Genomic DNA, 12,785 nt, shown 5'->3' on the forward strand with positions numbered 1-12,785 from the left:
AGTAATGTGAAATAAAGGATAAAATGCATGTAATTCAGATTTTGACGATAGACTAAGTTTCATAGCATGTACGTAGTGCGTCACTCTACCATGGTGTCGAGGGGGAAAAGAGATTTGAACAGACAAAAAACAAAAGAAGTAAAGCTATTGCACGTAAGATTGCCAGAGCAAACCGGTGTGGACCGGCCAAACACTGCAATTGGTGTCACTCCAACACGTACGCATAGTCGCATGCCTTTACAACAAACGGAAAGTCAGTTCATGATCCAGAAAATTAATTCTTACATGAATGAAGAGCAAAGCTAAAAAAATTTTATTATTAATTTTGAAGAGAATGTGTGGACTGCACACGAACTGCAACTTGGTCCGGTGCACCAGCATCATTATCAGCTGTCACTAAGAACTGGAAACGCTGACAAGGCATTCCAAGCAGGGACTCCTCGAGAAAGTGAATAGAGAAGCTGGTTGTTGTCATGGCGCTATCTAGATACATCACGTTGCCACTGTCGGTTACGTCGAATATGGAGAGAGTGTAGTTGGTGCTGACCAGTGGGGGGGGCGTTGCCGGGTCGATCCCATACTAGCGTCAGGCCCATCGCCGTGGAGACTAGGTTCAGATTGCCAGGGGGGTCTGGGCGATCTGAAGAAGCAATGGAACATTTTTTGTGTCACAGCTGTTCTAGCTCTAGCTCTAGCAGTGGTTAGGCTGTCAATAATTTTTTAGGATTGACAACCCAATATGTAAAATAACAGAGGCAGTTAAATTAAGAGCTAGGAAAATAATTATTCGTATATTAAACAAATCGCATCACCAGAAAAGATGTGAATTCATGCATACTGTTTTGAAAATTGGCATCTGCTTTATGCCCAACAAAATACACAAGACAGTCTGGTAAAAATGAAAGACGACACATGGTCCTCAGAAGCATGATGTAAACATTGATCCATGTACAGGGTTTCATTTAGTGAGGAGGGGGGGCAGGGGTGAACCCCAAAATGCTCAGCTTCCCCCATGTCCAAGCCATAGACTTATATTGTTGATGAATTATTGTTGAGGGTGCACTTTCATATAATAATTATTATCATGTACAATGTAGTTTGAGAACATTAATTTCTCATAATTTTGAAAACAAACACACAGCATTTACTTATACTAGCGCAGGCATCCCAAAACCATACGCCTTGATCTTGTCGTGTGATAATCATGTGATAATTACACACGGCTCCACACTTAACAAGGGCACACTCAATCCTCATCACATTAACACATACCAGGAAATGAGTAGAGCTCCCTGTTGTCATTCCTGGCAGGGTCAACAACTCCACCATCAATGGGCTATGTTTTACACTGAGCACTGTAGATAGTCTCCAGCTACACCCTACCAACTTGAGAGATGGTCTGTACCACCTCCTTGCTCACGTCACAATGATTTTCCCCAAAGTCTGACGCATCTAGTTTTCTGCTTGTCCACGTCGGGTCTCTCTGCCTTGAGCACTTGGTTAAGGCAGTGTGTTCGGAGGAAGTCTCGAGTCACTGTGAAGTTGATGAAGGTCACTCGAGAGCAAAGGTCAGAAGGAACTCAACCTGATCGAGGGGGTGGAGTTTGATCCAACGCACACACAGGCAGTATAATATATTACTAGCTTCGTCATGAAACAGATGCTCATTACCATATGTCATGAACGAGAAGACATTATAGAAGATCGCAAGATGTTTATGTAAGACATGTGTTAGTATGAGTCCAAATCGCTGCTAATTAATTGAACAGCCGCAACACTCCTGCCAATTATCCATTCACATGTGCAACATCGGGTGGTTCATTTGATGCAAGGGAGTTTGTGTGGTGAGTAATTGAGACGGCCTCCTGTGTAGGGGCGGTGGTTCCCTTGTCCTCCTGTGTAGGTAGTGTGTGGACAGTGGTTCCCTTGTCCTCCTGTGTACCACCATTGTGGTTAGGCTCTTGTGTGTAGGCAGTACATGTAAAGCATGGAGTGAACAACCTTGTGTGTGTGTGTGTATAAGAGCGGCTGGTACTAACCAACCTGTGTACATGCAGACACAGTCCACTTGGGAGTGCCTGCCACAGCATACAGCATAAGTTAATTGCATAAGACAAATCAGCATTCCCTTGAAGGCTCATGTTGTACTGCATCATACTAAAATAAGGTATAATAAATATAAAGTAGATGTAAGTGTAATTATTAGACAACTGTGTATTCTGCCGCCGGTAAACAATTATCTTCCGGTGTAAGAAATTTGGAATCTCTAGACAGCCCGTTTGAGCACATCTTCGTGACCCTCTACTCGCATTTCATTATAAACTGCTTCAAACTGCTATTACATTCTACACTTGATTACTATCTATAGGTATCAGCTCACCTAGGCAAGGAGTCTAATGATGAGAATTCGCGCAATATCTGAGGGAATAGCTGCTTGTTCAGCCATCCTACCTTATAAGATATGGTAAAGATTGTAATAACTTAAAACAAAGGAATCATGTGATCCACGCCAGCCCCCATGGTAAACAGAATGGCAAACCCAGGAAATATACTTTTTTTAGCCTGAAGCCTGAAGCCTTTATGTACTTGAAGCCTTACATACTTGAAGCCGTACAATTTGTATACTTAAGTCACAATAGCATGGGAGACTGTCCAAAGGGGGCACACACAATGTAGATATAGCCATATCCAATAGCTTGGTAGTGAGCGATGAAGAGAGAGGTGGTTTCAAGAGAACAATGTAATGTAGCACAATCCTAGAGGGTAGGTCAGTGGGTGTGAAGGAGAGAGTGTGGCTGTGTGGCGTACTCCTAGTAGCCACTAACCACAAACACTCAATCTGTGGTCAAGTTGAACTATGTGCTGACTAGAAATATCTTAGTTGTTCTAGAGTATTCTTACACTAAGCAATTCTGGACTATTCTATGTATTGTTCTGGTTTGTTCTAGAACTGTTTTTGTTTTGTATTTAAAACAGTTCAGTTTTGTGTCTAAGTTGTGTTATTCGTGCGTGTTCTTTATTGTTCAAGACAGCTATTAAAAGTCAATTCTCCTATAGTCAAGAGTACTACGTTACAGTTGGTGGCAGCGGTGGGATTCTCAATTGTCCTGACTCTACTCGACAAGCCCGAGATAGCCGTGTGAAAGACTTTAGTGTGACTGGTACTGGCATATGACTGAGCAAGGTGGGAGTAGGACAAGAGCTGGGACAGTATTTAGAACCACGATGGAAGAAGAACACCAAGATGTGCAGACGAATGGAGGGGGAGGGTTCGAAGCCCAGGTTAATCCCCAAGCAATGTTAATGATGCTCCAGGAGCAGCAGAGGATGATGGCGGAGCAGCATCAAGCTCAGCAAAGAGTTCTGCTAGAGATGTTACAAACTCAGCAGGAAGAGCAGCGTGCCTATCGCCAGGAGATGGAGGAGCTGCGACATCAAGAAGCTGTGAGGCACCGTGAAGAGACAAGGCATAAATTGCCTAAGCCTGTTTTCAAGAAATTAGAAGAGACTGACGATATCGAGAACTTTTTGGAGACATTTGAGCGGGTTGCCACCCAACATGATTGGCCGGAGAATGCGTGGGCTGTCCAGCTGGCGGGACTGTTAACCGGTAGAGCACAAGCTGCCTATGCTGCTCTAGATGCTACAGAAGCCCAGGATTACAAGAAAGTGAAGGAGGCAATCTTGCATCGGTATGACGTCAACCAAGAAACACATCGCAGAAGATTCAGGGAAGACCGGAAGAAGCCAGAAGAATCTTACAGAGAGTGGCTATGGCGCATCACAAACCACTTTGACAAGTGGTGCAAAGACTCAACAATGCCAATGAAGGAGCTTGTTGTCATGGAGCAGGCTCTCTGGGGAATGCCCGAAGGTCTAACTGTCTGGCTGAGAGAGAGACAGCCAAAGTCATTGGAGGAGCTGGCGAAACTTGCAGAGGACTACACTCTGGCCAGGAAGGGTAAAGACCAGCCCTTTGGTACAAGGAAGCCCCTATCCTCTCCAGGGACACCAGCCGTGGAAACTCAGGAAACAAGAGCACCACATAAAAGGAATGGATTTCGTACAGAGCCAAGAACCAAGGTCAATGCTGCCGGAGAAAAGCAATGCTTTCATTGTCACCAGTGGGGTCATCTAAAGTACAATTGCCCCAAGCGAAGCCTGTCACAAGGGAAAGCTGACTCCAAGCCTGCCTTCAATGGAAAAGCTTGTGAAGATGTGGCCTGGCCGAAAGGAACTGAGAAGTACCTCAAGTGGGGGAAAGTTGGAGGAAAATCTGTTCAGATGCTTTTGGACTCTGGATGCAGTCGAACGATGGTGAGTGCCAACAGTGTGGATTCTTCCAAGATCAGTAAGGCAGAAACGGTGGCTGTTTTGTGCGTGCATGGAGATACGGTAGAGTATCCTACAGCAATGGTAGAGATCGCTTTAGGAGGCTATACCAGGAAAGCAAACGTTGCTGTTGCCCCTAGCCTACCGGTACCAGTGCTCCTTGGAAGAGACCTCTACGATATCAGAAGTGGATGGAAGTCTTCAGATACCGGATACATGGTGGAGACTAGGTCTCAAAAGAAGATACGAGAATCGAAATCGATGGATGATCTGATGGATCTGGACGAACAAGCCGTATTGTCAGAGCTATTTGATCAATCGTTGGAGCTAGAAGTTCCAGAGGCAAACCTTGCCTCTGAAGAGCATGAAAATCTTAGGAGGGAGGACATGGCAGAAAATACCTCTACGTTAGAAGAGGAGATGAATACAGAACCAGTGTCCCCCTTAGATGCTTCGAAAGAACAAATTCAAGCATGGCAGGAAAGCGACGCAACGCTAGTAAAAGTTTGTGATTATGCAAGTTTCCAACCCGAAGATGGAACCGAAGGAGAGAATGTTTTCTTCTATAGGAAGGATGGACTGCTGTATCGTCACTGGCAACCGAGAAAACGAGGAAAAGACGGAGTGCAGGCAGTCGAGCAGTTGGTGCTACCGACTCAGTGCCGACAACTGGTATTACGACTGGCGCATGATGTGCCTACAGCTGGCCATCTAGGCGTCACTAAAACCCGAAACCGAGTACTCCAGAGATACTATTGGCCTGGTGTTTTCAAGGAGGTAACGGAGTATTGTACTACCTGTGAAGTTTGTCAAAGAAGTCGTGGAAGGAGGCCAGCTCGTGCTCCTCTGGTCTCAATGCCATTGATTCAGAAGCCTTTTTCAAGGATAGCAATGGATATTGTTGGGCCACTGCCAAGGACGCAACGAGGGAATCGGTATATCCTTACTATCTGTGACTATGCCACTCGATACCCAGAGGCAATTCCATTGCCAAGTGTGGAAGCTACACGTGTTGCACGAGAGCTACTTTTGCTCTTTACTCGAGTTGGAGTTCCTGAGGAGGTGCTGTCTGACCAAGGAACTAACTTTATGTCTTCATTGCTAGACGAGATGTACCAGGCTCTGCAGATCACCAGGATCCGAACAACTCCATACCACCCTCAAACCGACGGGCTGGTGGAGCGTTTTAACGCAACTTTGAAGTCAATGCTTCGGAAGTTTACGAGCCGGAACCAGAAAGATTGGGACGAGTACCTTCCATATCTGCTCTTTTCTTATAGAGAAGTCCCACAGGAGAGCACTGGATTCTCACCGTTTGAGCTGTTGTACGGGCATAGAGTGCGAGGACCACTCGACGTAATACGAGAGGGATGGACAGAGGAGAGGTCACCAGAGTTCCCAGTAATTGCTCATGTGGTCCAGATGCGAGATCGCTTGGAAGAAATGATGGAGATTGTGCAGGAGACTACAAGCAAAGCCCAGCAAAAGCAGAAGAGGTACTATGACAAGGGTACCAAAAAACGAGAGCTGAAGGCCGGTGATCAAGTCTTGGTTTTGCTACCCAAAGATGAGAATAAGCTCAAGTTGGAATGGGTTGGTCCCTATAAAGTACTTCGTGCTGTTACTCCAGTGGACTATGAAGTAGCCACACCAGGGCGGAGGCAGAAGAAGAAGATATACCACATCAACCTCTTGAAGCTGTGGAAGTGTCCAACGCAACCAGTCCCAAATCTGATGTCGATAATGGAGGAAGGGAACGAGTGTGACGAGGAAGAGTTGACCAACCTGAGTTTGTGGGAACCTGAAGAGACACTGTTCGATGTGACCGAGATCCAAACCCCTGGCTTAAATCCAGAAGAGCGAAAGCAACTGTTGTCACTGGTGCAAGAGTTTGACGCAGTGTGTGGTCCAGCCCCGGGAAGGACAACGATTGCAGAGCACGAGATATTTGTGGCGGACGAGACTCCAATACAACAGAGACCCTACCGTGTACCTTACTCAAGGAGGGAGGTAGTGAAAGAAGAGATCCACAAGATGCTGGAAGCCGATGTCATTCGACCTTCTACCAGTCCATGGGCTTCACCTATTGTAATGGTTGGCAAGAAAGACGGATCTGTGCGGTTTTGTGTGGATTATAGAAAGCTTAACAAAGTGGCTCGCTTTGACGCTTATCCTATGCCACGCATTGAGGAGCTACTTGACAACATTGGACCTGCTAGATACATCACCACCATGGACTTAGCGAAAGGTTATTGGCAAATACCCCTTGAGGAATCTTCTAAAGAGAAGTCAGCTTTTACAACACCGTTTGGCCTGTACGAGTTTCAAGTGATGCCTTTCGGGTTGCACAATGCTCCAGCCACTTTCCAGAGGACAATGAATCGAGTGCTGGAAGGATGCGAAGAATTTGCAGGTTGCTATATCGATGATCTGGTTGTGTACAGCAAATCCTGGGAAGAGCACCTACAACACTTGCAGGTGGTGTTAGAACGTCTGCAAGCTGCCAAGTTGACCCTGAAACCGAGAAAATGTCAGTTTGGACGACGGGAAGTTCGTTATTTGGGACATGTGATTGGTGGTGGCAAAGTTAGGCCCGATCCACAGAAGCTGCAAGCAGTAGCAGAGTATCCGCGTCCACAGACCAAGAAAGATGTACGAGCTTTCCTTGGACTAGTAGGATACTACCGGAAATTCACCCCCAACTTTGCGGATATTGCAGTGCCGTTAACGGACCTCACTCGAAAGAAGAAACCAGAAAAGGTTATCTGGACCGGTGAATGTGATCAGTCTTTCATAGCTTTGAAGGAGACTCTGTTGAAGCATCCTGTCTTAGAGGTATTCGATCCAAACAAACAGTTTCTGTTACAAACTGATGCATCAGAACGAGGCCTTGGGGCGGTTTTGAGTCAGCGAGATTCGGAAGGACAAGAAAACCCAATCGCATTTGCAAGTCGGAAGTTGCAGCCGAGGGAAAGGAATTACGCAACAATAGAAAAGGAGTGCTTGGCGGTTGTGTGGGCTCTTAAGATCTTCTATACATACCTTTATGGTCGGAAAATTGAAGTACAGACGGACCACCAACCTCTCGCCTGGTTACACAAGATGCAGAACGCGAATGCCCGATTGACGCGTTGGGCGCTGGCTATTCAGCCCTATCAACTGGAAATCACCCATCGTCGAGGAGTTTCGAATGGCAATGCTGATGGACTGTCACGAGCTGGCCCCCTTTTAGGAGGGAGGGATGTGGCGTACTCCTAGTAGCCACTAACCACAAACACTCAATCTGTGGTCAAGTTGAACTATGTGCTGACTAGAAATATCTTAGTTGTTCTAGAGTATTCTTACACTAAGCAATTCTGGACTATTCTATGTATTGTTCTGGTTTGTTCTAGAACTGTTTTTGTTTTGTATTTAAAACAGTTCAGTTTTGTGTCTAAGTTGTGTTATTCGTGCGTGTTCTTTATTGTTCAAGACAGCTATTAAAAGTCAATTCTCCTATAGTCAAGAGTACTACGTTACAGGCTGATAGTGTGCAATGTGTCCTGCGGTAGTCCACTGGAAGATTGGTGGTACCACTAGGTCTCAGCTTCAAGTCTTGGCAAAGCAGAGAATGGAATCTGTATAATACTTGTCTGTTGGATACTTGCAATACAGTTTCCACAACTATTTGTATTCTGTTTGTAGGAATGAAGTAAGCATGCGCCAAGAGACGCTCCAGCAGTTGAACATAGCGAGCAAGTCTGTCACTGTTAGTAAGCCCAACATCAGTCAAGGTCCCTGGGAGAATATGTGAAATGGTTTGGGGTAAATAACAATGTCCACTTATGTATATAGCTCCTGGGACGATAGTACATGCAGATCAATGGACAGCATACAATGGCGTTGATAGCTTAAAAAATGTCAGCAGCCATAACATTGCAAACCACTTCATCACAACAATTTACCCCTGATCTAACATAACCAAGGCTCTACACACAACCACGAAAAATAGTAAGCCACTAGAAAGATCATAATCAGGGCATGTGTGTAAATTAAACTGTAAGTCTACTAGAATTATATTTTCTTTTTTATTTCTCAAGTGCATGGCATTTCAGAATTGCATAAGCGAGCCGCTCAAGACCTGGATATAGTACAAATGACATGTGAACAAGTCGCAGAAGCACGTAGAGACAATTGATTGTTCAGACACAATTGGTCATCCTATTGAGTTTGCTAGTGACCAGAAGACTGCTGCAAGAGCAAGAGGATAACAGAAGGCTAGAGTTAATTATCAAACTAATCAGTTTCAACTCGTAGGTTATAATTATTATTGCTTTTTTTTTTAATGATGAACACACGTCTTAACATCAATCCACTAAATTAGTTGGATTCGAATCACGAGGAATGAGTGCATATTCCTACTCCCAGCAACCCATTTCCTGTATTATAATATCACGAGCATTTCTGTTCCACCAGTAATATTTATTGGCCAGCTGGTTGCATTCCCTGTTTTGGCATCTATACTGTATGGGCCAAACATTGCAATAAGTGAGCAAATCATCTTGGAGTCTTTCGTTGACTACATAGCTGTTAGGCAAAGTCCAGAGGATCCTTGCACGACTCTGAGGTCACTGCAGGAGTGGAGAATGCTGCATGGAGATACTGGAGTTTAATGAAAATTTAATTTGGAATAACACCTGCAATTGTCAAACTGGACCAGATCGTGCTTTGACACAATAAAATCGGATCGCTTAGACAGAGCCCGAGTTGGATAGATTTCCAGGTGTACTTAGTATAATTATCGCACATAATTATCGTATTATAATGGTATACACATGCAGTATCAAATTTCATGCAGGGAACTCGATGTATACCCGATTGCATATCATAACCAGTATACTTTTACAGTTCAAGAAAAGAAAACTATAAAGTGTTATGCTCTACGTGTACTGTGTTATGTTACTAATTCCTTTTTTTAGTTACAGTGATTTGTGATTGTAATTATGGCAACACCATCACCAAAGAGAGTGAAGGTTGGTGGATTTAATGCTCACATCAAGTTCATTTGAATATTTTGCAAGTCTTGTGAAAGAAGCTCAGGATGTACCATTTCCATGGAAGGAGGCTGTACCCGAAGACATACGAGTGTGGTTTGAAACATTTGCCAAGTCTCATAACACTGTTCCAGAGTACCGTTTTATTGGTGCACTTGCAACCACAGCTGCTTTGATGGGACCAAAATGTTTTGTGGAAGTAAGGGAAACCTACAGGGAGCCAGAAACTGTTTGCCATTTGTGTTTGGGTCAAGGGAAGAGTCGTTAACATGTCCATCCGACAGGGCATCTTACCCTTCGACTGGAAAACTTCTAACATCACCCCACTCCACAAGAAAGGACCTAGAAACTCACCTACCAACTACAGACCAATCAGTTTAACATCAATCGATCGTCATAAATTTGTTGTCAGGCAAAGCAATCGCTGTCAAAACACTAGAAAAAATTATTCACACAAGGCTATACAATCTACTGGACAACAATATTTTATCACCAATCCAACACGGCTTGCCACAGCTGCCAGTCACAGCTACTAGAAACCATTTTTGACTGGTCAAAGAATACCACTTCCATGCACCCATGCTATCTTTCTGGACTTTTCTAAAGCATTTGATACATATCCCCACTTTAAGGAATGGACCGTCCTAGAAGTGGCCAGGTGGCTTAAAGATTATGCCTTTCACAAGACGTCTGTGGCACCTTTGAAGGTATACTAGAGCACAGAAATTAAAATTTGTATTCTATTTAGAGGCAAGGTAGGTTCTAGGATGTCGTTACGTAAGTTTTGTGTACTTATTGTAACTGTACTTGTAGCTTGTAGCTAATATCCAACTGGAGTATGAACTTGTACATTGTATGTTTTCTTTTAGGCGTCGTGGGAGAAACGGATAATCGACCGCGTATATAACGTTTGCAAGGTTGAGAAGGATGAGACTGACGGCGCCCCAGTGAAGAAGAAATTAAAACTAGAGCACTAAAGTGCAAACCCTCGGCTGGTGACATGATAATAAAGAAACCAGAAGAGTGATGATGCAGTGCATGTAGCATGTATGACTAGCACAGCAACTCAAGAGCAATAAAACTAAACCAGACTGGAGACATGCTGAAACATTGAGTGGTACATGTCACATGAGACATGTACTGTGATCACAGCAAAGGAGCCTGGAGTCTTAGACTTAGAGAGGTATATATGGCTCCTGCCAGGCTGGAGTATAGGATCCAGAGTCAGCCAACAACCAGTCACAATTTTAGCTTTCTACTATCAATTGTTCCAGGTACGGATCACTTCAGCTGCAACTACGTAATTAAGGCCACGTGTAGCTAGCTAGCTGCCAACATGCAAGTTCAAGCTTCTTAGCTTTTGCTCGACAAAGAAGCTTTAACATCAAAATCTGCCACTATTTAAACCAAGATATTGTTCTGTGAAGGCTATACATGCTGTAAACGCAGCGCTGTGGTACCCAGGTGAGTAGATATACCTGTGACAAACAAACAAACAGACCAATGGACTACTATACCCGTGGCCGCCCACGTGCGCCTCGGGTAATAACTGACAGATACCCTCCACTTGCATTGTCAGAAATACCTAACGATGAGAGCAACCGTAGAAACTTGGAAGCGTTGAACAAGAACTAAAGAAAAATGAACCTACCAAATCAGTGGTACTGGAATTAATGGAGCTCACTTTCAGTGTCCGGAGGGGACTTTATTCTTAGTAAAGCTGGGAGTGTCCACGAAATCCTTGAAAAGTTTCCAGCACTGCTTCGCCCTGATTGTGTAAGTATGATTATTTTTTTGCTTAGTAAGTTATCCCTCATGTGTGTAGGTAATTCTAGAAATGGCGCTTATTCTGAAACGCCCGAAGGATTCGATATTCAAAGATTTTCAATAAAAGTGGGAGAAGTGGGTTCCAGCAATTCTTAAACTCTCCAAAACGTTCTCAAAAAAGTCTAGAGCAGCATTTGACGACACTCCGTAAACTATGGTCAGTGATAGACATTTTTTGAGTATATTTGTGTTTTGAAATCACTTAAATTCTTCGGATTGTAGATTACTCATTGCTATTCCATGCAGGCATGCAGGAAGTAGACCATTAATTTAAACCGTGTATTGTTTGGTGCTGTGTATTGTTTGGCAGCGTTATTCACATTGTTGGCCAAAAAACACAAGGAGAAGCATCCGGAGTACTATTGGATTTCAGATCACGAAGCAAGTTTTTTTTCTGATTCCATTTTTTACCCTACCTGCTCTATAGTAAACATTTTACCCTAGCCACACGTGATTAAGCAAAACTCTATATTATACTCGTCATATCGTTTAGTCGAAGAGCCCTGTGTTTTCTAATTAGAGCTTTTACTATGTGGCAAATATTTATACAGGGTTTTAGAAATACTGTGTGCAACATGGCCTGTTTAGTGGTATACAGGAATTGTTTTTGCTACTGTAGGAACTTGAGCCTTACATGAATTTACTTTCTGTGTGCAGATGGTAGAACGACCAGAGTATAGCGCACAAGAGGAGCCAGTACGAAATTCTCCCAGAATCGCAAGATTTCAGTCACTGGACACTCCAGCTGACTATTATGTGTTCGTCAAACAGAAAGTTTACATTAAGGCAACCGCCTTCTCCGTGATACTATTCACATGGTTTTCATCGCACTACATCTTTAATCTTGAATATCACAAGTACTATGAGAATGCCGCCATGTTTATTCCAGAAACTGACTCAAGAAAGAAGAAAGCAGGTTACCTTACAGTAGCAACCGAGCTCAGTCATACATACGAACAATTGAATGAAGATTAGTTTTGTGAACACTACGTAGTTTCGTGAACATGTACTATATTTATACGTGGTTCGTGAACATGCTTTTTTGCTAAATCAATGACATTGGCATAATTATTATTACAATTAATAAATATTAATTGATTATTTAATACTTAACTTTTAATTCAATGATAATTGATTAATTCAAGGCGCACCGTGCGCGGGTGCTGATGCCTCGGTGGAGGTGCCAAAGCTACATAACATAAATTACTACAACTATAATAGCTAGCTTTTATACACACATTGATTATGATGAACATCTTTAATTTTGCTGCATGCAATCAACCAAATTGGGTAATGATCAAGCATGATTGTTGTGAAACGATCGATGCCAAAAGTTCAAGTCTAAAATTAATGGCTGCAAGTCAACTCACTCTTGCAGCTACCAATAGCTAGCGTTCTAGTGCAGAGCTAACTACTCAGCTTCAGGATTCTTCCACAACAGATAATTACTGATTGACGAGTGAAGTTTGTATACAGGTAAATTGAACTTATTACTATTCAAAATTAATGGGCAACCACCCTTTTCTTCTCATTATTACAGTTAGTGCATGTGGTTGCACACAAATAGTGAAGATAACAACAGTCTTCAGGAGC

At 43.4% G+C, this 12,785-nt stretch overlaps 2 protein-coding genes and 1 long non-coding RNA gene across 4 annotated transcripts in view; 2 read left to right on the forward strand and 1 right to left on the reverse strand.

The window, feature by feature from the left end:
* Positions 1-12,785, reverse strand: part of LOC135341587 (uncharacterized) — a 72,071-nt gene that overhangs the window by 37,745 nt on the left and 21,541 nt on the right. The window lies entirely within an intron of this gene.
* LOC135340581 (uncharacterized) lies at positions 2,795-7,822 on the forward strand. Its single transcript, XM_064536932.1, has one exon. It carries the CDS (start codon positions 3,172-3,174, stop codon positions 7,588-7,590), a length of 4,419 nt encoding a protein of 1,472 aa, XP_064393002.1. The 5' UTR covers positions 2,795-3,171; the 3' UTR covers positions 7,591-7,822.
* LOC135342172 (uncharacterized) lies at positions 8,372-11,571 on the forward strand. Its single transcript, XR_010396780.1, has 3 exons — positions 8,372-11,141; positions 11,191-11,349; positions 11,439-11,571. It is a non-coding gene; the product is annotated as an uncharacterized LOC135342172 (long non-coding RNA).

This window comes from Halichondria panicea, chromosome 1, assembly GCF_963675165.1.
Source record: "Halichondria panicea chromosome 1, odHalPani1.1, whole genome shotgun sequence".
NCBI lineage: Eukaryota > Metazoa > Porifera > Demospongiae > Suberitida > Halichondriidae > Halichondria > Halichondria panicea.